The 13,648-nt window shown below is 42.2% G+C and overlaps 1 protein-coding gene across 2 annotated transcripts; it reads left to right on the top strand.

The window, feature by feature from the left end:
* The first annotated feature begins 261 nt into the window (after positions 1 to 261).
* Positions 262 to 13,334, top strand: LOC112228543 (AT-rich interactive domain-containing protein 5B). Of its 2 annotated transcripts, none has more exons than XM_024393950.2 (10): positions 262 to 385; positions 6,074 to 6,226; positions 6,501 to 6,608; positions 7,472 to 7,871; positions 8,170 to 8,288; positions 8,599 to 8,746; positions 8,968 to 9,020; positions 9,172 to 9,269; positions 9,570 to 9,744; positions 9,956 to 13,334. In XM_024393950.2, exons 1-10 carry the CDS (start codon positions 365 to 367, stop codon positions 11,669 to 11,671), a joined length of 2,991 nt encoding a protein of 996 aa, XP_024249718.1. In that variant the 5' UTR covers positions 262 to 364; the 3' UTR covers positions 11,672 to 13,334. The 2 variants fall into 2 exon arrangements, with proteins under 2 accessions (XP_024249718.1, XP_024249719.1); XM_024393951.2 differs by lacking the exon at positions 262 to 385 and adding an exon at positions 3,188 to 3,325.
* Positions 13,335 to 13,648: the final 314 nt, after the last annotated feature.

Here is a 13,648-nt window from a genome sequence, read left to right as displayed (position 1 = left end):
AGGCGTTTGTCTCCATGTAGGTACCATGGTTATACACGAGGAGCCGGACTGATCAGTTCAAAGATTGATATTAGGCTACACTTAGAAAATTTCAACACCATCGTGAAAAATAAAATAAGGACTATTATAAGCATGAACAACAATGATTTCAGAATGGAAAAATGTCCTCCCATTAAAAATATCCACTTTCATATTAACAATAACTTAGGCTACTCTCGCAAACAGTTTTGGCCACACCTAGATCCTGTCCTATTTTCATAAAAAAGAGGGGCCTTTTCTTGTGCATTTGTTGTGTGCCGGTGAGTACCCGGCTGTGTAACTTGATAGGGGGCTTCGAGAGGGAATAAGGGAATGTGGGGCTGCAATGGAGCAGAATGCAATACAGGTAAAACCGACACTCACTATATTGTTAAGAAATAAATCGTAATTTTTCTATGCGCACACATGCCACTTTTACATGTTGACATCGGGAATAAACCGACTATTTTGGTCTTATTTTGATATCAGTTTGCCGGGTTTCAAGTCTGGAATTTTGTTTAGAATGTAGACTTGATTGTCCTCCTATCAAGCTAACAACTATTTTGCAATTGCAATATAGCTGAATGAGTCAACTTTCCAGTGGAGAAAATAGCTCGCTATGATATTTGAAAGCCCCAAATTTCGCTAACAGGATTTTACGATTTTATTTACCAGCGTTTGCAATGTAATTCAACTTCAATATTTCTATATTTTCTTCCTGTTAATGATTAATTTATTTTGTGTCGTGTCGATTACCTACGTTTTCTACCCCCACATTAAAGAACGTTTTTATCTGACAATTCGACAATATTAAGATTTTGTTTTTCAACTAAATCAATGGTGTAATTTAACCGTGTTTTGAGTAATTCGAAAACAAATATCAGTGACGTGAATATTAAAGATTATAACATCGATGCAACTAGGTGGAACAATTTATTTATCGAACAAATAGCCAACATATGGATAGTTAAAAACCCCGACGTTATGTCTCGAGTGTATTTGGTATTGCTCAAAATGGAATGAGGATTTTCGTGATGGAAATCGCTGTACTTTTTACTTGAAATTGTGAGGATTATTTTTGATTGTATCATACCAGGCCTACAAAAATGCACAGGAGGATTTTGTTTCTGTCGAATTGAAAGACTTCAATAACAATAAACCTACATTGGTTTGATATTTAATATCAGAAATATTAAAGTTATATCATTAATGATGGTATGTAAGTTATAGGCCTAGCAAGCATAGTTTTCTCTACATTAATATTATATGTCCCTCGGATCCTCCTCTGTTCTAAATAAATCCAATAATGTACTTTTGTACCCCTTAGAATGTTGTAATAGTGTGTAAACGATCATTTGTATATTATGATATCCAAGGTCACATAATGTTCTTTTGCAGATAGAGCACATTTTATTTTAGTTCCTCTCTTCCTGGAACAGCAGTGCCAATCTAAAGCCATCACGAGTATTGACGTAATCAAATCAGTTGGTTAGTGTTTCTATTTAAAAATCCACTTTAAAAATTGAAAACCCAGTCTTTTATATTTTGTGGCTTTACTGTAGAATCAAATGTACTTAATTTTCACCACTAGTTGGCCAAGTGATCTACGTGTTCTGTTCCTGCTACACTAGGTAGGGGACGGGGTTGCCCACAAGAGGGGGTGGGGTGGGGTGAGGACCAGGGGTGCGAATTTGAGACGTTTCCGCATTTAGGCGTCTGGGCTGGGCCCTATAATAGGCCTACAGGGTTGTTAATTTTAGAAGATCCTGAACAAAGATAATGGACCGACCTATTATTATTTTCTTTTTTTTAGATGAGGCCTGAAGAGTAAAAAAAAAAATACTTTATATAAATTAAACATTTATTACAGCAAGTTTCTTCATAGTTTTGGATGAATCACCAAAAAATGTTTTTGTTGTTGTTGCATAGATCATTTTTATTTTATACCCATCCAAAAAAACTATAGAATATGCATGGAGGCCCATATCTATGAGTTATCTACTAAGTAGATTAATATCTACTAAGTAGATTAATACTTTGGAATGTGTTTTGGTGCATGGTAATGCTAAAGTGGCATGATGCTAGAGTGGCGAGCAGAAGGGCACTGTATTTAGCCATGGTAATTTATGGCCACTTGCAGCGAGGTCACTCACACATAGAGACATAGACTGTGCAAACTATACTGAACAAAAATATAAATGCAACTTGTAAATTGTTGGTCCTATATTTCATGAGCTGAAATAAAAAGTCCCAGAAAATGTCCATAAGCACAAAAAGCTCAAATCAAATCAAATGTTATTTGTCACATACACATGGTTAGCAGATGTTAATGCGAGTGTAGCGAAATGCTTGTGCTTCTAGTTCCGACAATGCAGTAATAACCAACAAGTAATCTAACTAACAATTCCAAAACTACTGTCTTATACACAGTGTAAGGGGATAAAGAATATGTACATACGGATATATGAATGAGTGATGGTACAGAGCAGCATAGGCAAGATACAGGCAAGATACAGAGATGGTATCGAGTACAGTATATACATATGAGATGAGTATGTAAACAAAGTGGCATAGTTAAAGTGGCTAGTGATACATGTATTACATAAGGATACAGTCGATGATATAGAGTACAGTATATACGTATGCATATGAGATGAATAATGTATGGTAAGTAACATTATATAAGGTAGCATTGTTTAAAGTGGCTAGTGATATATTTACATCATTTCCCATCAATTCCCATTATTAAAGTGGCTGGAGTTGAGTCTGTGTCAGTGTGTTGGCAGCAGCCACTCAATGTTAGTGGTGGCTGTTTAACAGTCTGATGGCCTTGAGATAGAAGCTTATTTCTCTCAAATGTTTTGCACAAATTTGTTTACATCCCTGTTTGTGAGCATTTCTCCTTTGCCAAGATAATCTATCCACCTGACAGATGTGGCATATCAAGAAGCTGATTAAACAGCATGATCATTACACAGGTGCACTTTGTGCTGGGGACAATAAAAGGCCACTGTAAAATGTGCAATTTTGTCACACAACACAATGCCACAGATGTCTCAAGTTTTGAGGGAGTGGGCAATTGGCATGCTGACTGCAGGAATGTCCAACAGAGAATTTAATGTTAATTTCTCTACCATAGGCCACCTCCAATGTCGTTTTAGAGAATTTGGCAGTACCTCCAAACGGCCTCACAACCGCAGACCAAATCTAAACACATCAGCACAGGACCTCCACATCCGGCTTCTAAGCCTGCAGGATCGTCTGAGACCAGCCACCCTGACCACTGAGAAATACTCCTCTGTTCCATGTCTGTAATAAAGCCCTTTCTTGGGGGAAAAACTCATACTGATTGGCAGGGCCTGGCTCCCTAGTGGGTGGGCCTGGCTCCCAAGTGGGTGGGCCTGTGACCTCCCCAGCCCACCCATGGCTACATCCCTGTCCAGAAATCCATAGATTAGGGCCTCGTTTATTTCATTTGACTGATTTCCTTATATGAACTGTAACTCAGTAAAATTATTGAAATTGTTGCATGTTGCATTTATTTTTGTAAAGTGCATTTGGAAAGTATTCAGACCCCTTGACTTTTTCCACAATTTTTTACTTTACAGCCTTATTCTAAAAGGGATTTTTAAAAATCATTGTCAATATACACACAATACCCCTTAATTGGCAGCGATTACAGTCTTGAGTCTTCTTGGGCATGACGCTGCAAACCTGGCACATTCATTTGGGGATTTCCCATTATTCTTTGCAGATCCTCTCAAACGCTGTCAGGTTGGATGGGGAGTGTCGCTGCACAGCTATTTTCAGGTCTCCAGAGATGTTTGATCAGGTTCAAGTCCGGACTCTGGCTGGGCCACTCAAGGACATTTAGACTTGTCCCGAAGCCACTCCTGCGTGGTCTTGGCTGTGTGCTTAGGGTCGATGTCCTGTTGGAAGGTGAACCTTTGCCCCAGTCTGTGGTCCTGAGCGCTCTGGAGCAGGTTTTCATCAAGGTTCTCTGTGCTTTTCTCCATTCATCTCTCCCTTGATCCTGACTAGTCTCCCAGTCTCTGCAGCTGAAAAACATCCCCACAGAATGATGCTGCCACCACCATGCTTCACAGTAGGGATGGTACCAAATTTCCTCCAGACATGATGCTTGGCATTCAGGCCAAAGAGTTAAGTATTGGCTTCAGACCAGAGAATCTTGTTTCTCCTTCAGGTGCCTTTTGGCAAACACCAAGCGGGGTGTCATGTGCCTTTACTGAGGAGTGGCTTCCGTCTGGCCACTCTACCATAAATGCCTGATTGGTTTAGTATTGCGGAGATGGTTGTCCTTCTGGAAAGTTCTCCCCTCTGTCAGAGTGACCATCAGGTTCTTGGTCACCTTCCTGACCCAGGCCATTCTCCCCTGATTGCTCAGTTTGGCCTTGTGGCCATTTCTAGGAAGAGTCTTGGTGGTTCCAGACTTCTTCCATTTAAGAATGATAGAGGCCACTGTGTTCTTGGGGACCTTCAATAGAGTAGAAATGTTGTAGTACCCTTCCTCAAATCTGTGCCTCGACACAATCGTGTCTCGGAGCTCTACGGACAATTCCTTCGATTTTGCTCTGACATCCACTGTCAACTGTGGGACCTTTTTATATAGAAAGGTGTGTACCTTTCCAAATCCTGTCCAATCAATTGAATTTACCACTGGTGGGCTCCAATCAAGTTGTATAAACATCTCAAGGATAATCAATGGAAATGGATGCACCTGAGCTCAATTTCGAGTCTCATAGCAAAGGATCTGAATACTTATCTAAATAAGCTATTTCTGTTGTTTTTTTAATATAAATCTGCAAATATTTCTGAACCGGTTTTGGCTTTGTCATTATGGGTGATTATGGGGTATTGTGTGTAGATTAATGACGATTTTTTAAAATATATTTAATCAATTTCAGGATAAGGCTGTAACGTAACAAAATGTGGATAAAGGGAAGGGGTCTGAATACTTTCCAAATGAGCTGTACATATTAACTAATGTTGATAAATGGGGAGTAATGCAGGTCTTTGCCAAGAACATTGGGTAGAAGCTGAAGGTGTATGTTCATGGCCAAATTAATAATTTGTGTAATGTGAAGGGGTGTCTGTGTAAGGATTTGTGTTTGATAGTCAGATTGTACACATCGATGGGATAAATAACATCTATTTAATTCAAACTTGGAAAAAAAGTTTGTTTTGAAGTTTAAATTATGCTTTCCTTGTCTGTTACAGACATTTGTGAGGGGCACTAATTAGTTGTACTAATACAATTAAGTATTTTATGTTTAAATTGATTTATATAGTAGATGTCAGTTGTGCTGTACAAGACATAGTCACAGGATTATTGCTCCCAGTATAATTGCAGAAAATAAATGGTGACAGTACACATGGTTTTGCTGTTAAACGAAAGCAGCTTATAATAGAGAAATGAACATACAGCTCTGGTGGACATTCCTGCAGTCAGCATGCCCCTGTATATAGCCTCACTATTGTTATTTTACTGCTGCTCTTTAATTATTTGTTACTTTTATTTCTTATTTTTTGTAGTTTTTACTGCATTGTTGATTAAGGGCTTGTAAGTAAGCATTTCACAATACCTGTTGTATGTGACAAATAACATTTTATTTGAATTGCACACTCCCTCAACATGAGACATCTGTTGCATTGTGTTGTGTGACACAAGTGCACATTTAGTGGCCTTTAATTGTCCCCAGTACAAGGTGCACCTGTGTAATGATCATGCGTCTTGATATGCCACCCCTGTCCGGTGGATGGATTATCTTGGCAAAGCAGAAATGCTCACTAACGGGTGTAAAAAATGTTTGCACAAATTTGAGAGAAATAAGCTTTTTGTGCATATGAAACATTTCAGGGATCTTTTTATTTTAGCTCATGAAACCAACACTTTACATTTTGCGTTCATATTTTTGTTCAGTGTACATTATGGTCCAAGGTTGACTCAAATCACATGCCTAGTCACATTGAACAGACAGGAATGGTTAAATGACTCTAACTGTTCTTTCTTTTTTTTGGTGAAAATTGCTCTCAGTGGTTAGGTGCTCCCTCCTGCCTGCGTGGATCCTTTGCCTTCTATAAGTCAGTGAGCTGTGAGGCCTTGGCCGGGGCCCCTGCACTGGTCTGGAAACTGGGGGAGTTCTACTATGTCCGCTGTGGCCCCCAAGAACCTGTGTGCATTGCTGAGGTACGACTTCCCATAGCTCCGTTAGTTGGCGCATGATACCCCCGTACCAGGGTGTATTCAGGGTGGTGGTGTGCAAAACGTTGCAGATGGATACATAATCATTTGTTCTTCACTGATTTCTACCTGATTTTGAGCAGTCTGTAACGTTGCAACCTCCTTAACAAGACCCAGAGTTTTGAGTTTTATTCCTTCTTGTCACGTACTGATTACGTATTAATTGTAAGTCACTCTGGATAAAATCATCTGCTAAATAACTATGTATTTCTTATTTCAGGTGACTTTACTTTGGGAGGACCTGACCCAACGCCATCTACTGGCCAGCTCCAGACTCTACTTCCTCCCTGAGGATACTCCCATGGGCAGGACCAGAGAGCATGGAGAGGTTAGGGGGGGCCACTGAGCTCTATATTATAGACAGAATGTGGGGGCAACCAAGGGGTGTGGGTCTGGTGTTTCCTCACAAGGTTTCTTTTTTTTGGTTCTGATTCATTCAAAATATTTATTTTTATAGGAAGAATGAATGTATATCATTTAGGAATTTTCAATCATTTTCACAACTGCTATTCAAATCTACATTACTGTGAACACTGAATGTGGGTGCCATTTTCTCTGTTCAAAGTAGAAGTACTTAGAATCACACAAAATTACAGTCCTTATCTGTCATTGCTAGACTAGTATGTCATACACAGCATAACTCATGAAAGGACATACTGTATTGTGCAAGATCATATGTTGCTTGGGTTGAAGTAATAATGGATTGTGTGTGCCTGGCATTTAGCCGACTTGTTTAACCACCGATAACTTTAAGCAGGAATCCTTAGATTGTTGTGTCACTTCTCCCCTCATTCAAGTGAAACATTTTGTTATTATCCTAGACAATTCATGTGTTGTTAAATGCATTTTCATTCAAGTTGTTTTTTTTAACTTTCAGTTTTAATAATGCGCAAGTATGGCAAAGACTAGTTTCATGAGATGTATTTATTTTCCCAGGTGGTTGTTGCTGTGATGTAAATAATGAGTTATGAATCCCAGATTTTCCGAAGTTGTTTCCTATTTCGCTACAGTCCTATGTTAATAACAATGTGTTGGGAGGAGTAGGAGGTCTGATGGCTCCTCTTGTGCCACAGGCTATTGGCACTCTGACTTATATCATGTGAAGTATTTCCTTGAATCTTAAAATGTTTGGTGGCCCTTTCTTTTATGGTATGCACCAATTTAAAGAATGTGTGTGTGTGTGTTCCTCAGGATGAGGTGTTGGCCGTCTCGAAGAAGATAGTGGTGCGGGTGGAGGATCTGGTGAGGTGGACCTGTCCTGAACCTCCAGGATGGAAAGGAGGAAGCCAGAAGTCCAGCGAGACCAACAGTCATCACAAACATACCCCCATCATTACCAATGGACCCCCAACATCAATCGAAGAGAAGGGTGAGCGTCTGGGGGTCAAGGTGCTCAGTTACCCCCAGTACTGCCGCTTCCGCTCCCTCCAGAGACGCATTCAGGACGGGGTGGTGTTGGGGCTGCAGGATCCCCATCTGCTGGCCCTGGGGGGGATCAGGGTGGCCCAACACAACACCCAGGTCCTCTACTGCAGGGACACCTTCAACCACCCCACCCTGGATAGCAATACCAGTGTCTGGACACAGCTGGGTGAGTGGCTGGCTGGTGGAACTTGATCTCTCTATGTTGAACTGTAAATGTGGCCATTGTGTGGCCATTGCCAAAGTGATTTGATTTTATAAATCTAATTGGGCAATGGAATCTAAAATGTGATGACAAAGACCTTTTTATTAATTAATGGCAGATCCAAGTGTTATCTTATTGACTGACTAAATTACTGTATGTTGTGGACATAATGTGCTGAAGTTATGGGATATACAATATTTTTTTGAGGCCCATGCTTCTCTTCTTATTTGGAATTCGGGTGAAATGTGTGTCCCATTCCCAGGATGCACCTCCCTCAGCTTGAAGGGGCGACCCCTCAAGAGAAGAGGAAGGCCAGAAGGCCAGAAAGCTGTGGAGCCACCAGCCCTCAACCAATCAGAGTCCTGGATAGAAAGAATAACGGTACAATTAGTTTTGTTCTATAAAGTTTTGCTATGGCTACATACCAACTTCATCCAGTTACTTTCAGATGTCTTATTATTAACCTCATATTCACTTAAAAATCACTTTATATCCTAGTAATTACCTTGAGGTTTTTTGTTATGAAATGCATCACAACACACTATTTATGCAAAGTAGTTACTATTCTTTGAAATAAAAATTCCACATAATTTGTTAATGGACACCAACTGAAATGGGACTGTTAAAAAAATAAATGGGACTGTACAGCATTACCACATGTAGTATGGCGAAAACATTATGTATCCTGTAGGAAAATGTGGTGGGCAGTGTGGAGATGCAACGTGAGGAGGGCTGTCTCCCCCACCCTGAGGAGCAGATGTTCCTGAATCAACTCTACTGCTACATGGAGCGCTGCGGCTCACCCATCAGCAAGGTGCCCAACCTCGGCTTCAAGAAGAGTGAGTCACTCGCTGATGACTTCATCAACAAACATTAATATCCAAACCAAAGACTTAATACAAAGTGCGTTTTCCTTATGGAACTAAATCAAATGTTCCCACCACGTGGTTATGTATTTGAACAAGCTGTGTATCTGTCAGTGATGTAATCCAGGCAGTCAAAGTCACAGCTCTTAAAACATACCATAGGTCCTAACACTCTTACCTGTGTGTGTCCACAGTTGACTTGTTTGTCATGTACTCTATAGTCAAACAGTTGGGGGGCCATGAGAGGGTGAGTAGTGAAAGCCCTTGTTCTTTATCAGCCACATATCTTATACAATAGTGGATAGATCGCAATGTCTGAGCAAATTACTTAGAAGCATTTATAAAAATATGTAATTGTCTAAAAAATGCTTTTAAACTCTTTACCATCTCTTCTGTAGGTGACATCCCAGCGTCTGTGGAAGAAAGTGTATAATGAACTAGGAGGATGCCCGGGCAGCACCAGTGCTGCCACCTGCACCAGGAGGCACTATGAGAGGTAAGGCAGGAACACTGCTGGTGCCAGACTAGTTTACATTGTGCCCCACCTAAAGTATGTATATTCTTCTTGTGACAAAAGGTAACCATGTGCACAACTATTACCCGTGCTTCAGCTGTGAGAAACACTGAGTCAGGGCTGAAACTATTCATACATTTTTTCAAAAGATTGTAGTTCTAGAATGATGCCGTTAATGTACTTGATGGGAATCACCAGCAGTTGAGGCTTCTTGGCCTTGGTGTTTCCTTACAAAACTTGTTTTTCATTCTGAAACTTTTGGATTTTGTGTGTTTCCCTCAGGCTGATTCTTCCTTACGAGGAGCACAGAAATGTAGGTGGTGCAGAATTAAAACTCCCAGCTCCCAAACTCCCAAACTCCCATTCCCGAGTTAGGGCGATGAGTGGGAGGAGACCGCTGGTGAAGGGGAGAGGATGCGAGGCCAACCAGGAGAAGACTGTAACCCCTACCCCTCCAGTGAGTCTGTCTGCTAATCTCTCACTCTACATACAGTTCATCATTTTTGACTTGCTCAGTACATGTCAGTCATTTGATATTTAATATGCAATTCATCACTCGTTATGTCTTGTTTTGATCTGAATCTAATGTAAATTAATGTATGAGTGTATTCTATGATGTTATAGAGACTAAAATGAGAATTCCTCATGTATGGCATCTCTCTCACTAGACCATTTCTCCAGACGGTGTGGTGGTAGTGAAGAGAGGCCGTGGTAGACCTCCAGGCAAAAAGAACCAGGTCAAACTCCTAGTCTCCAAGGCCAGTCCAGTGGTCCTGTCTCCCCCAGCTAAACCTAGCCTGGACCTCGGGGCCCAGCCCCCTCTCCAGGCCCCCTCTCTCGAGTCCCTGTCTGTGTTCCAGGGGCTAAACCTGGCCAACCTGCCACTAACCCCAGACCTGTCTCCCATCTCTGCCCCCTTCCTCCTGCCCAAAACTGAAAGGGAGGTAAAGATGGAGAACGGGGATTCTCCAGCACCATCACCCACTCTGTCTTCTGCCACTTTCTTGCCTGCTCTCCCCAGGCTCCACACAGGGGGGTCCTTCGAAGGGTTCAGCCCCACTAAAGGCCTCTGTACCCTTGATCTCTTTAGGAGCCGACTGGGCCTCACTAGCCTGGACACCCCTGGTCTAACCCCCCAGAACCCTGCCTCCCACCAGTCCTCCAGCCTTTACCTCCAGGCCAAGACAGGGAACCCAAACACCACCCTTCTCAATGGGAACCAGCCCCACCCACAGTCTCACCATCCGTCCCACCACCAGTGCTGGGGGTGCAGGCTGGATGAGGAAGCCCAGAGGGAGGGTAGCAGCAGCACCAGGGAGGTCCGTAGCAGCAGGCCTCCCCTGCCCCCACTCCGAGTCCTCCCCCTGGATCTGGACTGCAGCCTGCAGGTGTGCCAGCTGATGCGTACGCCTTTGGGCTCGGCTCAGCTCTACTCTATCACCAAGCGGCTGTCGGAGGTCTTAGCCCAGGACCTGAGTAGCAAGCCACATCTGTCTGTCACCCCTCCCCCAGAGCAGGCCCTGCCCCTCAACCTCAGCAAGTGCTCCACCACCAAAAGATCTGCCTTTGATGAAACTGACTACAGGATGTCTTCAGGGGATCAGGATAATGGTGACTCCACACTCCCCTTAGCTAAAAGTCGTAGAGTGGAGTCGTGTGATGAGGCTGAGGACTTGAGCTCACCCAGCAGGGCCAGAGCTTTCCTCATGGAGCTGCCGCAGCAGACCACTACCAGCCCAGACACCTCTACTACACCTAATCAGTTTTTCCTCACCAAGTCTGGGGAGGCCTGGGGAGACACCCCCCTGGAGAACCAGGGCAGGAATTCTGACTCTGAGCCAGCAATCCAGGTGAAGGTGGAAGAGGACCTGAGGGAGAGCAGCTTGGTGGAGCCTGAGGGAGACTGCTCTGTAAGAACAAAGCAGGCGAAAGTAGAAGAGGGAGAAACTGTAAAGATGGATAGGGAAGAAGAGAAGATTGACGAGGTTGAAACCGTTATCATTGAGGATGGTGTACAAACGCAATTAGAGAAAGATGAGATGGAGGGGAGGAAACTAGAGAGGATAGAAAAACAGTGTAATACCATAAAGATGGGTGGTGGCATATCAGAGATTATGAAGGGGACTGAGGATTCCTTAGCCCACTCTGCCAGTGACTCTGGGGTCCAGCAGGTGCCAATGGATGATGAGGAGATGGAATGTGATGTTGAGGCATCTATCAAAGGGCTGCCCAGTCCTATCCTACCCCCAACCCAGGCCCAGCCAAGCTGCCTGAACACCTGCACACAACCTCAACTGCACATAACATACTCATTACCAACACCAACAATCACTACACCACTCTACCTTATGGGAGGATACTCTCAAACACACAATCAAAGATGAATCCTATAAACTCTGTAACGACTCACACACAGACTTTGAAACACTGCCGTTGCCTTTAGATGACACCATTATATTGTTCTGTATAGTACTATGCATCATACAACTTTCGTGCTTCCAACTTTATTGCACAAAAATTAGAGTGCAGAGGTTTTTACAACAATCCACCAATTTCCTGAAAAGGATTGGATAAAAGATGTGCCTTAAAGCTGTTGTGCTCTGATTTCTTGTCATTCACACAGTACAACAGCCAGGGGTGTATTCATTGCCAAATGGGACGAAATGGGAAGGGACCCATCTGAATTTGTACAATAGAAACTAGTTGTCATTGCAAACCATTTTTCCATTGTGAAATGCTTTGCTACAATGTGCACTAATGAATACACCCCATGAAACAGTGTTTGAGTCCTATATGTACTTCCTGTTTGCAAGTCTTTAACACTGACAGGATTTGCACACCTACTGTACTTGTTCCTTTTTTTTCTTTCTTTTATGAGGCAGTCAGCTGTTGGGCCCACCCTGCAACCTCATAGGAGAACACTGGGCAGGCCTATTGCTAGCTGTCACATTGCTAACGGGCTGGCCCACTAGAGACTTTTTGGCTAATTGAGGTAAAACAGTAATTCTGCTCATAAATGATGCATGTATGAACTACACATTGACACATCCATCCCAAAGCGGGAGGATTACAAAATAATTTCTTAGTTGCCAAAGTACCAGAGAATGTCTTTAAACTATTGTTAGAAAAAGAAGAAATAGCATATGGAATTGATTTCCAGTTGACTCCGATCTACTGTCTCTTATATCCCCCCCTTTATTACTTGAACAACTGCTACAGAGTTAATGTCATGTAGTTATATCTCTATTTAAACCTGTGTATCAGTTGAGCTCATCTTGCTCATGGCAGACATCTGTCTCTGGTATTCCTTTCACTGTATGTGAGAGTAAGACCAGTGCACATCTTGACTCCTGTACTCTGACAATTGATAATATGGTAATTTCAACCATTTTTGTTTTAACACTGTATATTTATATTAAAGATGTATCTGTTAACAGGTGGGGGTTGCAGATTTTTGTATGAGTGTATATGTTTTTTAGGGGTGTTTTTTTTTAAATTTCAGACACCAATTAAGTCTAATCCTGTACTAAAATCTGTTTCTTGGAGATTTTCCATTGATCTTGTGTTTTAGTCCAGGACTAGGTTTAATCTATCTGGGAACCACCCCTACTGTATGAAAATGTGTCAGTCTCTTTCACGAGGCATGATGTATAGAGACCCGCAGTTTCCTAAAATGACTACTAGATGGAGACAACACCAGCACTGTCCTATGACAGGCCTGGCGAGGCATTCTACAGCCCTAAAGGGGAGGGAGGATACTCTACGCTAGCCTACAGAAGAAGTAAGGGCTGAGTTTGCTTCAGATCTAAACAGATCAGTAAAGATACATTCCATCATTTAACAGCCCAGAGATCTTGAATAGATATGAGCTTCAGTGGGCCATGCACTTGGGCATGTGTCAAAATGCCGACCTTCAGCTATAATTTGACAAAGTGTAATGGTAACTGCTAGGCCTACATGTGTCAGGAATCACATTTACTGAGACCTTCCAGAAAAATGGATGTGTGTTTGGGGGACAAGCCAATCTTATTAAACATATCAAATGTGCTTTCAGCCGCCTAGTCTTGCTTTATTGTATTGTTCATCCACCCCTGTGAATTCATTCAATATCCCACAAGCACACACATACTTCCATACTTTTACATATCAAACACACTGGTTTCTTTTTGATGGAATCAGCTCCTGTATTCAATGCTTTAGCCAAGCCTGACATTTAGTTAAACAAAAGAGGAAATGAACACATTCCAGAAGCCACCAGAACATTGCTTTGTTGTGCTGGTCGCCGCTCAGTGAAGAGGTAATGGGTTCAGGTCAGGGCAGAGATGTGTTATTGTCTGTTTAGCCATGTCATGGACGGTGGT

Source organism: Oncorhynchus tshawytscha, linkage group LG30, assembly GCF_018296145.1.
Source record: "Oncorhynchus tshawytscha isolate Ot180627B linkage group LG30, Otsh_v2.0, whole genome shotgun sequence".
Taxonomy (NCBI): Eukaryota; Metazoa; Chordata; class Actinopteri; order Salmoniformes; family Salmonidae; genus Oncorhynchus; species Oncorhynchus tshawytscha.
Note: the sequence above shows the minus strand (reverse complement) of the source record. Positions and strands in the feature narration are given on the sequence as shown.

Bases quoted from the DNA above. Each gene is read 5' to 3' on its own strand.
- LOC112228543 (XM_024393950.2), top strand. From the start codon at position 365: ATGGAGCAGAATGCAATACAG. The intron at 6,227-6,500 runs GTACGACTTCCC...TTCTTATTTCAG, and splicing joins AACCTGTGTGCATTGCTGAG to GTGACTTTACTTTGGGAGGA. The intron at 9,270-9,569 runs GTAAGGCAGGAA...TGTTTCCCTCAG, and splicing joins ACCAGGAGGCACTATGAGAG to GCTGATTCTTCCTTACGAGG.